The sequence below is a fragment of the Vombatus ursinus genome, unplaced genomic scaffold (assembly GCF_900497805.2).
Source record: "Vombatus ursinus unplaced genomic scaffold, bare-nosed wombat genome assembly UNPS02014935.1, whole genome shotgun sequence".
Classification (NCBI taxonomy): Eukaryota; Metazoa; Chordata; class Mammalia; order Diprotodontia; family Vombatidae; genus Vombatus; species Vombatus ursinus.
In genome coordinates, this window is record NW_020954713.1 from 5,017,615 (window position 1) to 5,037,862 (window position 20,248).

At 37.9% G+C, this 20,248-nt stretch overlaps 1 protein-coding gene across 3 annotated transcripts in view; it reads right to left on the bottom strand.

Annotated features, from left to right (window-relative positions):
* Nucleotides 1–2,759: 2,759 nt before the first annotated feature.
* SFSWAP (splicing factor SWAP) overlaps nt 2,760–20,248 on the bottom strand; it is a 117,937-nt gene continuing 100,448 nt past the window's right edge. For 2 of the 3 annotated variants that reach the window (XM_027844196.1, XM_027844198.1), the window contains 5 exons: nt 17,193–17,348; nt 15,672–15,797; nt 9,250–9,414; nt 3,929–4,001; nt 2,760–3,200 (listed from right to left, as the gene is read on the bottom strand). In XM_027844196.1, the coding sequence (XP_027699997.1) occupies nt 3,135–3,200; nt 3,929–4,001; nt 9,250–9,414; nt 15,672–15,797; nt 17,193–17,348 (586 nt within the window). In that variant the 3' untranslated portion in view covers nt 2,760–3,134. The remainder of the gene's footprint in view (nt 3,201–3,928; nt 4,002–9,249; nt 9,415–15,671; nt 15,798–17,192; nt 17,349–20,248) is intronic. The other variant, XM_027844197.1, reaches the window with a different exon arrangement.

Genomic DNA, 20,248 nt, shown 5'->3' on the forward strand with positions numbered 1-20,248 from the left:
CTTGCACTTAGCAGGGGCTTAATAAATACTTGCTGGATTGCACTGAGGAGGTCAACAGAGAGTTTTTCAATTAAGAGGATACATACCTCATAACTTGCAGTTAACCAAAATCCTCATTGGTGTAAGTTAAACAGAACTGACTGAAAGTGGTTGAGATTAGATGGGCCAACGTAAAGAGATTAATTTAATTCAATTCATTAAGTAATTACTGAATGCATACTATGAAGTTAAATCCTAGGGTCCCAAATAAAAATTATAGGACAGAATCTAATACTTTTGTTAAGTTACAAACCAATAAAGAGCTTTCTGGCTTCTTTAAATGAAGGGCTATTCGGTTTGTATTTTAATTCCCAAAGAAAAAAAAAAAGCAACCAAGTAGGGAAGTGTTCTCTCTTGCTCTGACATCTGCTTGCCCACCTTAACTTGGAACCAGCTGAGAGAAGGATCCTTTGAAAGTTCAAAGATTTATCCACTTTACCAGGTCTGAATTGTTAACTCTGTGTGGGGAGACTGGGGCAACAACCAGCAGGGTGGTGGCTCCTGGGAATACCTCCACTGGGTTCACCCTTGATAGACGCTTCCTGGGGGCTAACTGAATTAACTTTGTCACAATAAGAATCATGTCTTGGAGCTTTAGAAACACCTTTTGGTTTTGAATGACCTGAATGACCAAAACCATTTAACTACAAACTCAGGGTCATGAGTTATTTACCAAGCTGAGCAGAAAAGAGGTTCACCTCTTTTTCCCTCCCCTTCCTCATTTTCCCTTCTTTTTTCTTATCTTAGTCCCTTGTTTTATTCTAGTTTTTCCTCCTCCGTTCTTCCTTTTCTTCACTTATTTTATCTAAGGAAACATTGATGAAAAGTTATCCTGACCACAAACTTCCTCTTCTCCAGTGGCAACACATAAAGTGTACTTCCTCCTTAGCCTATACCATGCAATAAAAAATGTGGTTATCTGGGGACATATCTTAGTCACTTAAAAGAATGAATAGGAAAGTGACCTAACCAGAATGTCCCTAGGCACAGATGGCCCTATCTTGGGCACCAAGAGGGTATCTAAGGGAGAAATAATTCAGGTAGAATGACTTTTCTTCATAAGAGTACATCAACATGGTTTGTTATACTTACATATATTCTCAAATGGGAAAACATAAAAAGCCCGCTGTGCTCCGTGCGATCTACGGGTAAACAGGTTTCAGGAGACTGCTCACAACTCCCTTGGACTGTAAATTCCAACTTCCTTTGTGGGCACACAGTAACTATTTAAACACTACGTTTCAGTATTATAATGAAGGTATCCCTGAGGAGTTCTGACCCTGCTGGCTTGGTGAGGATGACTAAATCAGATCCAGCATGAAAGCTGCCATAACTTTTTTTTATCCCTGCTAGAGATGGCTTTGAACAAACAGGATAAACAATGTCAAATAGGATCTGACAAGAAGCAAAGGGAAAATAAGGGAAATCATTACTGGGCAATAACTTCTAAATTGCCAAAAATAAAAAAAAAACAAACTAAACCAAACAAACCACTCCAGTATCTTTTTTTCTTAATGCCTAAGAGGTTATATGAACCTCTAGCAGCGATCTCCTAGAGCTGAACTAGTAAAATAACTGGACTAGTTAATTTCGTACCAACATAATTGTTTCCCATTTCCCTATCTAGGAGGTTTTATTTCTGGTTAATGATCCCAGCCTTTCCCTGCAGAGGGAAAAATAGCAACATGAAAACATTTCAGAACATTCTCTGTGTGACCAACAGCAATTTGTTATAGATGTGTGTGTGTGAAGTCATTAACTTTCAGAATACTTCTCCTGTTTGGGAGGAAATGTCAACTCCCTCCAGCCAGGTGGGCCTCGCTTTCGCTCCTGTCCTTGAAGCCCCACACAAGGCTCACTTACTTGTGCCTCTCTGCCCTTCATGGCCTGCAAAGCCTCGCTCCAACCTAAACTCTTCAAACTTTATAGATTCTCTCAAGTCCTACCTCCAGCATGCAGGTAGAGCCCAGGGACTTGAGCTCTTAGTCACTTTTCTCCATTGGTCACTCTATCCCTTAGTCACCTACTGCCCAGGATTCACAATTTCTTGTTTCATGGGAATACATCTTGTGTTTCCAACTAGATAGTTAGTTCCTTAAGGCAGGGACACGTTGCACTTTTGGACAGAGTTGGTGATCAAAAAATGCCCTGTGGATAGGACTGAGGGAAGAAGGAAGAAACCTTATAAGAAGGTTGGAGAGATCTGATTTAGGCAGAGAACTTCATCACAGGATGGGTTAAGACTTCTTATCTTGGGATTGCAACGTGTAAGACAGGAAGTCACCCATCTGCTTATGAGAATTTAAGGCTGAGTTTTTTGCCTCGAAGCAAGAGGATAGGCTACATCTTATATTAAGCACCGGAACTATTGTGGAAAATAAAGTCTAATTGAATGAAATGAAATTGTAATGTGCTGAAATTTAAAAAAGATTATTTGAAGCAAATTTGGATTTTTATCAGCATTACAAGAAAACAGGGAAAGCTCAAAATATGATCTTTACTACTTATACAACAGATGGTAAACAACTTAAAAAAAAGCATATAGGTTGTTTGGTACAACAAATCTGTCATGAGGAGGGGAGGTTGGGGGAGAGGGTGATATGTAAACTAATGGATTGACTAAATAATGACTGGTGCTAAATTAAAAATAATACAGCAGAGAGTAAAATGGTAAAAATAAAATCACCACCCCCAAAATGAAGAAACTGCCAAAAAGTTGCTAGCTAGAAAAGGTGTTTTTCTCCCACTTTATTTGGTAATACATTTTCACAGAAACATGATATTATTTACAAATATACAGATAAGAGACTGCTGGTCAAAAATCTTAAACTGAAGAGGTCATCAAAAATCAATTTACAAAAACCTTCAATTGTCCAAGGGGGATCCAGGGTGGAAAATTCTGGCAGCGCTTGTGAGGGTGGGGCTGGACAGAAATAAGGTTTTTCTGATCTTCCAATTCCAATAATCTCCTACAAAAGGCAGCTGAGGACCAAACGCTCAGAGTTCTCTGATCCACAGCTGCAATGAGGCCATGGAAACTGTTTGCAAAAGGCCATCCCACGTGTTTTCCTAAGGAACGGTCAGTTCACTGGGTCTCAGGAGGCACTAGTTTGTATGTTTTTGGAAGCAGCAAGCATTGCTCTCACTTTGGCCATTAGATCCTGTTAAAAAGAAGAGAAGGTTGAGAACATTTTCATTAGTTTTCCATTAAAACAAAACATGTAGGTCTAAATAACCTTAGCAGGTAAATAATCCATGTAGTGAAAAGATTTCTGAAAATGCCCTAGGCACAAACATAAAACAGCGCTTTCTTTAAGTGACAAACACAATCGTGAACTAATAGAGTGGTGTATCAGCTTATACAAGAAAGAAATAGGAAATGGGGTCTTGGCTAACACTGCCCCACCAGCTCTCTACAGAATTCTGCACTGGTACAATCAAGCTCACAATTCAAAAACGGCTCATGGGGGTAAACAGAGGCTACACAAAGACACAATTCGTACATTCTGTGGAAAATGAGGAAGCTTAGGAGCTGGTCACTGTACCACTTGTATAAAATCAGGAATACGCAGCCTCCATCAAAAATTCACCTTCTCATTCTCCCTGCCCTGCAAAACTGATTCTAAAATTAAAGTGCTACACTGGCTAGATAAAAAGGCTTTGTATACATAAAAGAAAGGTGCTAAAGAATTACACTCTGTCTCTCTCGTTTTTATTACTGTGGCGAACTCAGTATCAACAGTCCAGGTCATCAGCCAAATGCACCTTTTATTATTTGCTGAGAGCTCTGTAATTATGATGCATAAACAAACCTTAGGTGAAAAGATGGGAAGAACACAAAGCTGAAGTCACAATACAACAACAAGACGTTTTGTGGTTGGAATCTTACCTGAGTTATTTTACTTTGCACTGAAGACACAATTGCTGAAGAGATCTGACCATCTTTTTCCTGAGAAACTCCCCTAATGGAAAGATTAATGAAGACATATTAAAAGTATCCTAAAAGCAACACTTTCTTGGGAAAATTAAAGACCAAGATAAATTAAAACTAAGACTTCTGAAAGGAAAGCCTAAACCAAAATCTACCCATTAGATGGGAAAAAAAGCATTATTAACATTTATGAACAAGATATCTAATTCCTTGCAATAATAAGTTTAATTTTAGATGAACTGTGGCTATTGGTAAGCATACCAATTCCAACATGTCATCCAAGGGCGGGGTGTGAAAAGTGGTTGCTATTCTTTCTAAGAAAATTAAAGGCTAACACAATAAACTCAAATAGGATATCACATTATATTAGCATCTTAATAACTAAAACTTAGTTAATATACGAAAGAAGCAGGCACTGCTTTCAAAATCTGGCACTAAGTGTCTGCCACTTTATGCAGCACCATGCCCAAGGAATTTCTGTAAACTGAGTCATTTAACCACGGACTTCGGTCATAAGGCCCTAGATGTTCTGTCTTAATTTCTGGTTGAGCTCTGACTAGCAGTGGTTCCTTGCAATGGAAATCTCCTGATCTCTTCTCCTAGTACTCAAGGATTTGGAAATAAATGTATTTGTAAAAGTGCATAGCAATTTGAAGGAACTCTTCAGTGTGTCCTAGTGTAAATAAATTAATCTTTTGCTATTGCAAAGATATCCAAATTTTCAATCTGGTATTTCTATGCGTGCAACTATTTACAGGTTTGATAATGATATATATTATGCAAATTTGTATAACAAAAAAATGTCCTCATTTTAAAAAAAGGGAAGAGAACAGACTCTAACCTATGGCTACAAATATCTGCAAAGTACTAAGCACAGTGCCTGGATCGTAGCAGGTGCCACGTAAACATTAGCTGCTGCTATCGCTATCATCATCATTATTGTCATCTGCAATCCAGTCCAATCTTCCCTTAACTTCATTCTAGGCCCAAATCTTTCCCCATTTGTAGTGTGCCTATCCAGTTGCAGGTCAGTCTGGGGAATGACCTTTGTTCATCTATTTCTCGGTTTCAGTGTGGGGTGGGTAGAGGGAGGCCCAATTCAATGAGGAAGTTTTATAGCTTGCTGCAACTATACAATATTGGCTGCACACAGCCATTTAGAGAAGCTCATCGTCAACGAGGAACTCTTATTTTAATGGCACTGGCAGTGCAAATCTTCCATTATACTGACATACGCCTTCTTTGAGAATGTCTCTTTGTTCTATGCTTGCTTCATATTAATAATACTCAGTAGATCACTAAACAAAGTGAAATCTCTAGTTCTTTTTGTCAAAATCATGAATCATTTACATATTTGACTGGGAGGTGCCTTGTTAAAGAAGACTCGAAGACTGCATTCTGTTGTACACAAACAAATGCTTAAAAAAAAATCAACAAACCACAGTGGAATGATCCTGTTTCTTCCAGTCAGTTGGATGACTGACCAGAGGCAGGGTCTGCTGCAGGAATTGTGAAGGCCTAAGGGTTCACTTCTCATGTTTTCAAGCAAACCTTCAGTGTGGGCATAGACTATTTTCATAAAGCTTGATGTAGAAGTGAAAAAGCAGGCATGTGAGCTGGTAGATGCTAATCTCGTCAGACTCTCCCATCTATTCCTTTTCGGTGAAAGGTCTGTCCCTCATGTTTTCCCCCCTTTTCTTTGAACATATCTTCAAAACAGAACTCCAAAGTGCCCTTCACATTATGCCACCTTCAGCACAAATCTCTTCTGTGTTTATGTGGCAAAATGCGACTGTTTCTTTTTATCACTGCCATTTCCTTAGGTCAGGGGCTGAAGCAGCATTTTATCTGCATCACTGATAAGAAAAGATCATTACAAAACATGGCAGACGTGTTACACCGTAGACATCCTTTTCACTATAAATGCTCTCAAGATGCTTTAGTTATGCAGAGTACCATGTCAGGCTCTAGGCAGCCTGGATTTTTCCTTAACTGTTTTCCCCAGTTCTCTGTGGTCTTCTTGGTTCATTTTCTGTTTTCCTGTTCTGTAATGTTTGACAAAGGAGCTTATGATCTGAGGTAGCACTGCCCTCTTTCTCCTGGACGAGAACATTTTTTCCTGGTTGAGGTTGTCTTTGCCTCTTCACTGGGACAACTATTTTCCATCAATTAAACTTCTTTAGGAAATGGTAATAAATGGCTTTAACTTTTCTTCATTCCCCATTTTTCACAGTAATAGCTAGCATGCATGTAGCACTTTAAGATGTGCAAAGTGCTTTACAAATACCATCTTATTTGAGCTACACAATAACTCTGAGAGGCAAGTGCTATGGTTACCTGGAAAGTGCAGCAGACAGAGGTAAAGAGACCTGCCCAAGGTCACAAAGTATGAGGTGCCTGAGGCTGCTTCTTGACTTCAGGTCTAGTTCCCCACTGCCCCTCTAGCTATCTCTAGATTAAACAGGTCACCATAAGGCCAACCATAGTTAGTATCTTCTTTTCATCCTGATCCTTTCTTCTGATGTTGTTTACATTGGCCTTTGCTCTACTCAATCTACATGATTTGATGGCAAAGAGAGTTATGGTTATGTAATGATTGCTGTTAACCTGTAACCTGTTGCTTCTCGTCTAAGATACAGTTAATTGTTTTTGAAGTTCCAATATCCAAAAGCTTCCAATTCATAAGTCTTTGACTTTTTTCATTTTTTAATCTCAAACTATACAAAAACGCAGTTTTTGCTTTGGTCCTTCTGCTCACTTTTGCACTGAAATCACTGAATATCAAGGTGATGTTGACTTTGTCTGGAAGGTCTTGTCAAGCTCTTCACAGAATTACACTACTTTTCCATCAGCTGTGATGGGCATTGTTACATAAGAAGCAATTGATTTAATGAAGATCTGGTTGCTTATACTCATCACTGGCAAGGCAAATCAAGATGACCAAGTGTCCCATTTTATGAAAGGATTTCTCTTGTTGCCTTTAGATGTACGATGAGAACAATTCTACCACATCCTTTACTCACCTCTCAGAACCTTGGAACTATCTTTCTATTTAGCTGTAATTTCTTTAAATTACAGTGAGTTTGCCAAGCATAACTATGGTTCGGTTCTTCCAGTTGTACTTAGATTAGACAAATATTTTACGAGGAGAGATAACAGTAAAATAAATGTTTGGAGACAGTCTAAGAATTATGTTTTGCTGTTTTTAAAAAAAAAAAAATCACCCACTGCCCCACTTCTGCTTCTCTGCCATACCATTACCTTGGCATGGAGGCCATTTTGTACTTTTGTCTATTTCATAAATAGTCATGTTTAAAAATAAATCAACATCTCGAGGTTGCCTTTCTGGTAATGAGCTTCTCTATTTTTTGCTTGGCTGGTCCTTTGAAGACAAAAGAATTTGCTGCCAGAGAACTTTGCCTTATATTTTATTGAGAAAATTGATGTCATTTTGTCATGAGCTCCCTCTTCTCTCCACACCTTACCCCAATTCTCTTCTCCTTTGAGGAAATAGTTCTTCTCTTTGTCAAGGCCAAGCCCTCTGCTCCCATGGTCTCCAAAGCTTGCCTGCCCCTTTGATGATCTCTTCTCTCTTTCCAATATTCCATTTCTCTCTGCTGTCCACAAAAATGCACGAGTCTTTCCTATCCTTAAGAAACCTTCACTTAACTCTAACACCCTTTACTGTACTCTCTCTCATCTTACAGCCATACTCTTAGAAAAAGCTGTCTAAACTTGTAGCCTCCACTTCCTCACATCCTGTTCATTTATCAGTTCCTTGTAATCTGGATTTTGACTCATCTTTTTTAATTTTTATTTTTTTTAGAGGTTATCAATGATTTCTTAACTGTTAAGACAAACGGCTGTTTCTAGTTCTCATCTTCTTGACCACGGTGCAGTGTCTGACAATGCTGAACATCACCTCTTCCTCCTGGGTATTCTCTCTTCCTGAGCCTCTTGGGACACTGCTCTCTGTTGGTTTTCTTCTTGTCTTTTTGACCAATCCTTCTAAGACTCTATTGCAGGATTGTCATCCATGGCCCAGCTCCAATGGGTGGGTGTATCCTGAGACCTTCTGATCTCATCAGCTTCCATGGGTTCAATTTACCTCTATGCAGATGACTCTCAAATCTACTCATCCAGTCCAGCATCTCCACTTGGATGTCCTGTAAGCATCTCTAACCATGTCTAAAACGAACTTATTATGTTCCCCTTGAAACTCATCTCTCTCCCTAACTTCTCTATTTGTATTTAGGGCGCCATCATTTTTCTAGTTACCCAGGATAACAACTTTGGAGTCATCCCTGACTCCCTCACCACTCCTCCACTACAAGTAGTTGTCAAGTACTGACAATCCTAGCTCCTCAATTATCTTTCATTCACTATTTCTCTTTACTCCTATGGCCACCACCAAGTCAAGTCTAAGTCGAGCCATCAAAGTCCCCCATAATCTAGCATGCCATACTGTTTTTTACCTGACTTCCATGTATTCCACATTCTAACCCAACTGGCCCAGATTCTTTGTCCACCTCTACATTTCTCCAACTATTTTCTTTCACTTGTGTCATTCTCTATCCTGGGAATGTCTGATCCACCCCCTGCCCCACCTTCACTTGTAATAGAACGTCTCCTCATTCTTTAAAATCAAATGAAATGCTACCTCTTCCATGAAGCCTTCCCTGACCTTCTCCTTTTTGATAAATACCCCTTCCCTTCAAGACTACACAAAGTACTTTGTTGTGTACCTCTCTAATGTACTTGCCATGTATAATTTGCATTATTGTTACGTGTGTACTTACTTATCCGTCTAGTAAGTGCTATGACCTCCTTCTAGAATTTCTAAGTTCCACAAGGGTAGAGGCTGTGTCTAATTTAAACTCTTTATCATCCTCTGCACAGAACACGGTATTTTATATGTGGAAAACACATGTGCTGAATTTAACTGAGTAATAAGTAAAATAAATACAACTCCAAAGATTGACAGAAATGAGACTGCTATCCTATCCTTTGCTTTATCTCCAAGATTACCAGGATGAGAGATTAACAGTGGGAAGGAATCCTTTCATTTTAAAATGGAATAAGTGCCCTTTGATGCATGTGATTTGATGAGCTGAATGTTTTAAAGTGCCTCACTTCTCACTAAGAGAATGAGGGACCCTGTTACAATAAACTCACTGAGCATTTCTGCCAGCTGGTTAACTAGCATTACACCCAAAGGGCCCAATCCATGCCCAAGGTCCTGGATTTCTTTGCCCTATGGTGAAGGAGGAGCTTATTACCTGGAGCGCTCTTGGCTGGATTCTCTACTCTCCACAGGAGAGATGCTGGTTGAATGGGCCGAGTTCTTGTGTGCAGCCTGTTTGCTCGGTGACACTGACTGTGACCTTGCCTTGGACTTGGGACGTGACCGAGATCTTCTCTTCTTTTTCTTCTCATGGGGACTTCTGAAAAGAAAGCATTAGTTTTTATTTAAAGACAAAAACTTGTATTCCAAATGATGCACAAGTTCAGGCAGGGCTGATGGTCTAGTTTAGAGAAACTTCTTTGAATGAGAATGGCCCTTTATACCACATCATTGATTCAACTGCTCATTGTATACCTCTGTTTTAAAGCTACATACCTTTCCTTAAACTGATGGCTTAAGAAATCTGTGATAGTGTCACTACGAATGAAGACATACTGGGAAAACAATTTCTTCTAGAGAAGGAAGTTTTTATTCATATCTGAAGATTTCAAGAAAAACTCATGTTTTCAGCCAGGCAGGACTTTTTATTTAAGAAATGTAAGATAACCAATCATCAAATATCTAAATATTATGTCTCATTCAGTACCTAGCACAGTGCTTTGTATAAAGAAGGTTCTCAAAAAGTGTTTGCTGACTTGTTTAATTCCGATTTAAAGTTTCCTAAAAGAAAATGATAGTTTCTATTTTGTAAATCTGGATGTGCTGAACTAACAATCTTAAGTATGACTTACTAACCACTGTGAATAAATGGCAGCGATTGCCACTGAAATATCCCTGTCAGAGAGAAGGCCCACGTAGGATGTTTCAGTGTGGCTCCTTTCTAGCTTTGTTTCTAGTCAATTCAACTAACACTTACTGATGCTTATCAAGTGCCGAGCCTTGTGTGGAAAAATGGAAAAGTAAATAAGATATTTTTCTATGCCCTCAAAAAGCTTACTGCTACCTAGTAGTGAAACTAAGGAACTGTGATGTTATGGCATGTGGGAGGTATGGCTGAATGAGAGCTTGGGACTATTTGTCTTATTTTTCTCTATGTAACCCTACTGCTTAGCACAGTATTCAGCATATAGTAAGTACTTAATAAAGGTGCCCCTTCCCCGCCGCCATGCGCCCCCCTGCCCCCAATCACAGTGTTTTTCAGGACTTTTAAGGGTGGGTCAGATTTTGCTAAGTGGAGGTAGTGGGACAGCATTTCATGTGATGGAAGTCATGTTATGAACAGTTGAAAGAAATGGAAAAGTTTAGTCTGAAGAGAAGATGAAGGGATAGAAGTGGAATTAAAGTTATCTCCAAATATATCAAGGGGGGGGGAGAGACTGTTCTCTTGAAGACTTGTTCTACAGATCATGAGAACTAAATGGATAGATAACAAAAAAGAAATACCTTTCAATGATTAAATCTATCCCCAAGTGCATTGGGCTACCATGTAAGGTAGTGTGATGTCTGCCACTGAATGCATTTAAGCAGAAACTAGATGACAGAGATGCTATAAAACTGGTAAAAGATTGGACTAGATGACCTTCAAAATTATCCTAATTCTCAGAATGATCTAATATATCATTGTAATTTGTTTTATTTAGTAAAGAAAAACTGGACTTAATAGCAATTACTAGGTTCCATGATCAGATAATAATTTAATAGTGAGTCTTACTAATAATGAACCTGGATTTCAAGATGATAAAGCACAAACTTTGTCAGCAGAACCCTACAAAGGGGGCTGTAAGAAAGAAGATGTAAAATGTTGCTTTTCTCTCAGATTAAGCTGTACACAGTCAATCTCCAGTGATGATCTGGGTGCATGGCATGGCTCAGAATGCTGCGATTTTAGCTAGCTCAGGATCAGAGAGATCAACTACAGACTTATATTGCCCTTTGATACAGACTATAACATGAGGACGGGATTGAGAGGAAACAGAAAAGTCAGTACACCTGGCTTTTAGATATTCAATTTAACCACTGCTCTTGCTTCTGAAACATGAGAATGCCTTTATGGGCAGCATGTATGACAACCTGGAAATAGGTATTAAATTTTAGAATTCACACTTACAGCTTGTCCTCTAGCCAGTGAGGCATCCCTTATAACAAAGAATAAAAAAGCAAAACTTGCTGGTCTGGTAAAAGGCTACACCCCCATCCAAAACCTTTCCCTAAAGAAGACAGGGAAGTGCATCATCCTCACTTCTCCAGGAAGGGCTAACCTCAGTCGTTACAATCGAAGAGCTTTTGTCATTCTTTTTACATTAGTGCAGTCACTGGGCATCTTTTTACCCTGGTTCTGGTTATTTCAGGTTGTGTCTTCCTAAAGTTCTCTGGCTTTTTCATTTTTTGTGGCACAGTCCATTCCCTTCACATTATGGGATTGGGTGAGTCTTTCCTCAGATGTTTGGCACATCCACTGCTCCTTGTTCTTTGCTGCCACAGCTATGAATATTCTGATGTCTACGAGACCTTTCTGTCTCATTTCCTAGGGGTGGATGCCTAGCAGGTGGTTCTCTGGGTCAAAGGATACGAACATTTTTGTCATTTTTAAAAGCATCATTTCAAATTACTTTCCAAAATGGTTGGATCATTAATTTATAACCCCTCCAACCTTGACTATTTACATATTTTGTCACCTTGCCAATTAGTTGGGTGTGAGAGGTGAAGCCTTAGAGCAAACTATTTATTTGACATAGCATCAATATGAAGAGTTAATAGGAAAAAAGACCAACAAGCAGAGTGTGGTGCAATGTCATCGAACATTCAACTTCTTCAGGGATGACTGCAAATTAAATTAATTAGGTTAGCCTTTGTTTCCTTGACTGTCATTAAATTAAACAAAAAAAGAAAAAAAAAGAGCTTAGTTCACCTAGAATGAGGTGAAATGAATACAGTAGCAATTTTAATTTTAGGCCTCTAGTTAGGAGTATGAAAACAGACTGTTTTAGGTGACAATTTTATTATAACTTACTATTCCTGATATGTGTGTGATGTGTCAATGAAAGAATAATCAATCTGTATAATATAATTCAACTGTTTAAAAAGGATAAAATAAATTTCAATTTTTTTTTCCAATGAATAGAATTAGACAAGCTTTATTTGGGGTTGGAAGGCACTATCTGATATTTGTAACATTCACCTCCCCAACCATGTATTGATTATGTTAATACCACAATAAACTTCTACTCATTTAACATTCTTGCTAGGACATAATGGTATTGTTTCCCCATCTGCTTCATCAAATCCCTTCTTCAAATACCCTAACCTTGAAATCTTACATACCTAATTTTCTCATTCATCAACAGTTCAGCTCTAAACACTCCTCTCTCCCTATGCTGTCAGTTGCATCATGATTTTAATACACAAAACTGTGGCAAACGTCAAGCCTGACTCTTACTCGCTAAGAACCATAAAAATGCTCAGGGAGAAGGGAATACACATTTGTATAGTGCCTACTATATGCAAGACATTGTGCTAAGAAATTTTTGGAAGCAAATATTTCATTTGATCCTCATAACAACCCTGGGAGGTAAATGCTATTATTATTCTCCCCCCCTCCCCCTGCCATTTTACACCTGAGGAGAAACTAAGGCAGATAGTAGTTAAGTGAGAAGTGTCTGAGGCCAGATTTGTAATCGGATATTCACTGTACAAGCAGCTGCTCAGCTACGTAGAGTAAATAATGACAGCAATGAGGGAGTAAAGAACTCTGCCTCAGCAGGACAACCAACAGAAACGGTGGGCCTGGGAAACCCACTCTAAGAAACAAGTTGTGGGTTTCAGTGTGGTTGCCTCAAAAATGTAGGCTCCTAATAAACAATTACAAAAATATGCAAGACAGGAGGCAGCATGTGCCAACCAAGTCAAAACACTACCACACTGACTGTCATTTCCCCTCAGATCTTAGAAACAGACTCATTTATTATTAAATGTTTCATTTATCCATTCCAGGATAATTTAATGAAAACATTTAAAAAAGTTACAGTTGAATCTACTCAAGTATACAAAAGACATGTATAAATTCAATTATAAAATGTTCCTTAAAGAAATAAAGAACTTAAATACCTGGAGAACTATTAATGCTCATGGCTAGGCTGTGCCATGTAATAAAGATGAAAATACCACCAAAATTGATTTACACTTGTAATGCTATACATCAAATTATCAAAAGAATACCACATAGAATTTGACACATAAAACAGCAGTCATCAAAACCATTTGGTATATGTTAAAAAATACAAGGATCAGACTAAACAAGCAATAATCAGGAACAATTGAACTCAATAATCTAGTTGTGCTGTAAGAAATGATGAATGTGATGAATATAGAGAAGCCTGGAAAGATCCACATGAACTGATGCAGAATGAAGTAAGCAGAACCAAGAAAACAATCTACACAATGACTAGAATAACATTAAAGGAAAGAATAACTACTCATACACAAAATGAAATGTGAATGTTGCAAAATTATAAGGAACAACCAAGGTTTAAAAGACACGGGAAGACATTTCCCTTTCACCCCTTTGCAGAGGTGGGGGAGCTGCACATTGCACAGATTTTCACTTCTTTTTAAGGTCTTGAGCAGTTAAGCTGATTTATTCTTTTTCTCCTAGACAGCAATATAAACCTATTTTAAAAAAGTTATAGTTGAACTTAGTATACAATGATTTTTGCCATAGTAAAATTACTTTGATGGTTTTTTTTTTTATTAAGGCAATTGGGGTTAAGTGACTTGACCAGTGTCATGCAGCTACTAAGTGTCTGAGGCTGTGTTTGAACTCAGGTCCTCCTGACTCTAGGGTCAGTGCTCTATCTGCTGTGCCACCCTTTGACAGTTCTCTAATGGTTGGTATGTAAGGATTTGTCTAGTACATTTATGCAACAGAACATCACAATTCAAACCTCCCAATGACATACTGTATATTTTTTAAGTTCCAACTCACATAACACCTCCTCCATGAAGTCTCTCTGATTTTTATAGCTGGAATGATTTCTCACCCATCTGATCTTATTATATTCCTTTCAGGCATTCATCATAGTCAAATTTTTATTATATTTGTCTATGGTTCTGTCTTACCTATCTCTTAAACTAGTATTTTTCAGGGCAGGGCCAGAACTTACTTAAATATCACTGTCTCTCCTCTCATGCCTAGTATACTGTGTTGCCCAGGGCAACATTTCAGCAAACATTCCTATTCAGAAACCAACAAGTAACGTGCTTATTTAGGACTGAGATAATCTATCCAAGTCCTATTCTCATGCTTGGTTGTTTTGAAGTAGGCCAGCCAAGCCTAAACTAGTGTGATTGTCATGAGGAGCACGTTGTATAGGCAGAAATGAAACGGCTGATCCACCCTTTCCAAAGGTATGGGTAATTACCTTCCTCAGCCACAAGGGCAATGCTGAGGTGATCCTGCACAGATCATGCCGTGAAGTTTTTAATAATTTAGTTGCTGCTTAGCTAAAAGCAGCAATTTTGTTCTAGATTAGGGAGAGGTCCTCCAAAACTTAAGGTTTTTCCCTTTTTATTTAAGTTCTTCTTTGTTAGCAATAAACGTTTCAGAACGCTCACATGGTACATTCTAGGAGAAAAGGCTAGAGCAATAATATGTTAAAAATTGGATCTCTTAGGCCGAGTACAGAAACAAGGGAGAACACTCCTTGGAGAGAATGTTTGGTGGTAGCTCTATAGAAAGAGGGCAGAAAATTATATTCCTAATGTCTGCTGGTACACAGGGGTATGGAGTATCCTGGTGGACTGTGGGATGTAAGACCCACAGTATTGCACTAGTGACCCCTTTTTATGCCCTTTACTAAAGATCTCAATAAATGAACAAGACTAGGTCTTTCCTCAGCCACATTCAGGCCAATATCAACAGAGGTATCTGATAACCAAAATGTAGACTGTGTATAATTGCATTTACAAAGTGGCAACTCAAAATAGTTTCTGCCTTTTTGAGGCAGCTGGGTGGAGAAAGTATTGTGGGCTCACTTTACAGGCACCAGAATTGACCTGTGCCACTGATTTTCCTTTGATTATCAACTCACCTTAGTTAATTCCCAAACACTTTTATAAGAAGTCAGCATAATTCAATAGAAAGGTCCTACCTATGGGATACTGGGTAAGTCATTTTACCTCTCCGGGCCTCAATCTCTTTATCTGTAAAATAAGGTCGGGGAAGTCACTTGATAGATAACAGATTCGTACCCCAAATGTTGCAATGGTATCTTTGAAATATTAAGAGACCAATTGGAAGGCTTCTGGGACACATTCTTCATGGAGGATTATAAAAACTGCATGAGTAGAGGGAGCGTTTATCTACACAGATGAGATTACAGATTTAAAAAAGTATTAAAATAATAATCATACTACCTTTTCACAAATTTGGTATGAGTAAATGTTGAACTGTTATTATCCAGCACGCAAATTTCAACTTCTTTTCCAAATGGGAAAAAAACCCCCCTTTCCCCAAGACACCTGGAGCGTGTGCGTCTCCGGCTGACCCCTGGGCTGTTGCTCAGACGGTAAGCTGTTGGAACACTTCTTTCTTCTCTTCTTCTCTCAGGAGAGTGAGCTCTTCTTCTGGGCGACCTTGACCGTGACCTGAATGAAGATCAGTAGCTTTATTCACTGGCGGTTTTGATCTGACCCCTTCACATTACTTCTCTATCACTCCAGTAGTAATCAGACATCATCTAAGCCTACAAAGGACTAGGCAGAAGGTTCTTGAAGATGCGGTTATTATAAAGCTGTCCACATGGACTAGGCTGTGTCACGCCAGAAACCCCTATAACCAGGTTCACAAGAACCCTTTCTTCTCTTTCTCTTCACTCAACCACCTAAATCTACAGAGTAGATTTCTTATCTGTGCTGAACTTTCATCCCAAATATAACTGAAGTTGGAGTTGTCTGCTGCTTAGCCAATTCTCGATTACAAGTCTGATGATATAATTTATGGATTACTTAGGCCTTATGCTTCATTTTCCCCTTTCCTATTTTTTCTGTATTTTCCCTCATTAGTAGATTTTATTACAGACTGGATATGAGAAAGGCATTACAATTCAAAGTAGTTAATTTTATTTGCTGCGATTTCAAGTAAAAGGTTTGCTTGGAGGCTAAAATAAAGTTTGGGAATTACCTGTGAATTTCATTTACCCATGCTATCCCTCTGTCCCATTAGTATGGATAATCAAGGATTGGCAGCAGTTCTCACTGGGACGTGGAATTTACCCAACTCTCTAACACCTAATTCTTTTTCTGGCTTGAAGCCTAAATACTTCAACCCAATTCTGAATATGTCTTTCCAAATTAACATTAAAGCACCACTTTGTTTTTAAGCTCGTAAGACTTCCTGGAAATTGTCTACTCCAATGAAAACTTTGGCAATACTTCTCATGTGCCTGAGAGAGATGTCTTTTATTCATCCAGCACCACAACCTGCATAAACCAACAATAATCTATGAATGGTACTTCCACCTGGGACACTAACCCACTTTAGAGTCAGAGTCCTTAACATAAGGCCACTTAACAATGGCTTTAGGACTTCTCTATTGCATTTTTTTGTTCATTCAATAAAATTATACATTTTCAGGAACACATGCAATAATCAATTGGAAAAAAATCATATCTTCCCTTGTTTCCATAACAACCCACTTGAAAACAATCTAAGAAGAGCAGCTTGATTTTGCCACTTAAAAAAAGACTCTACATTGATTCATTTTACTTACAATTAAAAAAAAAAGTTGTTGCAGAGACCAATGATGCATTAAAATACCAGTTATAATCACATTCCACCCTCTAGATTCATACAGAAAAAGCAGAGCCATCCTTCAGGAAATATAGCAATCGAACAGATCCCTTTCTGGTACAAACTATGGCATCCAATCAGTTTTAAGCTCTTCTCTCATGTAATTCTTCATAACTTAGAAAACTATTTTTTTCTCAGACCTTTCTTAAGATTTTTAAGACAGATTACAAAGGTTGAGGTCAGTTAGACACCTTGACATTTTACCAGGTTTTCCCTCAAAAGAGCTCCAGGAGTCAAATCTTTTCGTTGTCGAAGCTGCCTGATAACTGTCTTGATCTGTTGCTGCTGCCACTGATGAGCTGCTCTGACATGGCTCCGTGCTCAGTGTCCCTGTGGAGGCTGTGGGTCTGTGATATGGAGGCACACACTTCACATTCAGAATAAAATGTGCTAGATTTGGTGTTAACTAGAATCCTGAAAAAGCTCTGTACCTTAATCAAAGCTCTATTATCACCTTATGGAGCGCTTACATGTACACGTCTAACAAAACCCTCATATTATTAGCTTTTAGTGCTTGTGAATGTATGATTCGGGTACCCCAGTAACACTTTGTAGCAATTTGAAATGGAAATGGCTATTAGCATTAGATTTCAAAGCATTTTGGAAAAAGGCTATTTAAAAATTCAGCTCAGTAAACTGCATGAGATATTTTAAAGTTTTATATTAATTACAGCAGCTCTCATGCTTCGTATACTACTAATTAGGTTTTTACAATGGCCCTATATCCAAATCTTTGAAAACCACAACAAAGCTAAAGAAACTGACATTCTATCTTATTAGTAAACCAGCCAAATAAAGTAAATGGAGGAGTTTTCAAAAAACTTTGTCTGAATTTGCAGTCTTTCAAACATGATCTCCGCAAAAACTCAAATTCATAGGTAAAATAGGTTACCATAAAAATGAAAACAAAGCATCATTTTAAGATTTGCTTAAATTACTTTAAAAAGAAACTTCAAAAGTTTTAGTTGAAGGAAACAACTATAACATTTTTTCAAAACTTCTTTCACTAATCTACAACTATCTCACCTAATGCATTTTAGTTACGGCTAAAAGACCTTTAAATGAGTAAGCTGAGTTTATTTAACACCAGATCGCTAGGATAATAAACCAAGAACAATACTGGGGATGTTTTTAGCTTCTGGTTCTCTTGAAATTTAAATGGTGGATGTAGTTTTAATTTACAAATCATTCATGTTTTACTAGATAATAAGCTTCTGGGCTCAGGTCTCTTTTCCTACATATACAAATACACGCATAGCTTGGCTTTAGAGGTCTGGCTTAAAAAAGAAGTGTGCTCATGTGAACACAGTCAATATTTTTATTTACAGGTTTAATCCCTCTACCTGCATGATCAGCAGACTGAGCTCATCACAGGCTATTTTGGCTTTGATCTCCCAAACTAAAACATGATCCTGCTGCCTTTGCAGGCTTTCGTCTGGTTGTGTGTCTGGCGTTTACCTTAATATTTAAAGGAGCCAAATGTGAAGTCGAGATGAAAGCATTTAGAGAAACAAATCATTTATGATAAACATAGAGAATATGGAATCACATAGCTCTACTATATGGAAGCTGACAAACTTCTGAGTCAAAATCAGGAAATCCAAGGAACTAATTAATAAACAAGATCTAGGTAACAAAATTAGAATAGCTCCAAAGATAAATTCAGAGATTACATACTACTAGATAAGTACAACTAAAACTATAAATCCTCTTACTAAAAAAGTTTTGAAAATTAAATTGGAAAGATAATAGATACATTATTATTAATTCAAATTATAGAATTTAAACTTCAGACAACAGTATTAAGCTGTGTGAAATACTTCTAAAAATAATTTATTCCAAAAGACAAAGGAAATATTCACAAATGAGACTCAAGAGAAAATGCAAATGAAAACAATAAAAAGTGAAAAAAAGAAACCTTGCATTTAATGTTGGTTTAAGAAAAAACGGCATATCTTTCACTCTATTTTTTGAGAAGCGTTATACTTTTCCTAGAAACGCATAATCATGTGAGAGATTTTCACTTGTGGGATCTGTAGGTATTCTACAGCTAACGCATGTGATACACAGGATTTTAGTAAGTCCACATGCACAATGATGTTATAGGGTTATTCCCAATTCCTCCCTCCCGCCCTGGTAGAACATATGCCAGACCTCATCTCACTTTATTGCTTAGATTGGCTAATTTCAAAAAGAAAACATATTTCAACTATAGCATAGCCCCATCTAATCAGAAATGGCAGAAGATGGAATCTTTAATTTTCAGCTGGTAGCACTCCTTTCAGAACCACCATATAATTTAAACTATCCCAGAATTCCTAAGTTATTTATTCTGCAATATGTAGACTCTCATATCTGCAATGGATTAACTATTTTAAAGAAAAATATTTCCAAATTATGACAGTAGCATCAAGGGTCAATAAATTTTGAGGAAAAAAAAAATCCCTATTCACACATTTGAATATTTTACGTATTATTGTGAAAAGTAACACCCCCACCCTCATTTTAGAAATGTTGAATTTCTATGCTATTCAGATGTCCAAAAAACATTACAAATAATGGCACTGTGCAAGTGGAGAAATTAGGTGGCCAAGGGCTGCTACCAGCAGAGAAGAAAAGGAATTAATACTGAATGCAACTCAAAGCAGTCATTCTACACTGCTAAGGCTGAGACAGGAGCCTGCATAAAGGAAGGTAATTAAAGGCAGGGAGCCTGGGATTCTGGAGGCATTACAAACCAGCACCGGCCCTTCAGCACAACTGAGGCTCTTACGCTCCTCTCACGGAAGGATGGTTAGGATTACAATAGGTCATTCAGTATCATGGGACCCCCTCTACAGGATGGAATACAGGGAAATGAAGGACAAAGGAGAAGTGTCATCATTTCCAGGGATAATTACTTGGTAAAATGTTAAACAGTAAAAATGTCTACCTTAACCAATTATTACTGAGGGCATCAATTTAGCTTTATTTTTGTTGTCCTGCAAGTTGCCGGACATCACTTTACGCCTATAAAAAGCAAAGCCTCCATGGACTGAAGTTTTGGACCAGTCAATTCAGCTAAACCTTGATTTGACTGATGATTTTTAATGAACTGATTGATTTACTGACTTATTGGCCAAAGTGACCACTTTTTTTTTGTAGCACTACAAAGAATTGTGTTTAGAGCTATGAAAATACTTACTGTTACTTTGATACAATATTTTCATGCTTATATAAAACATTTTACACAAAAGGAGAAAATCTA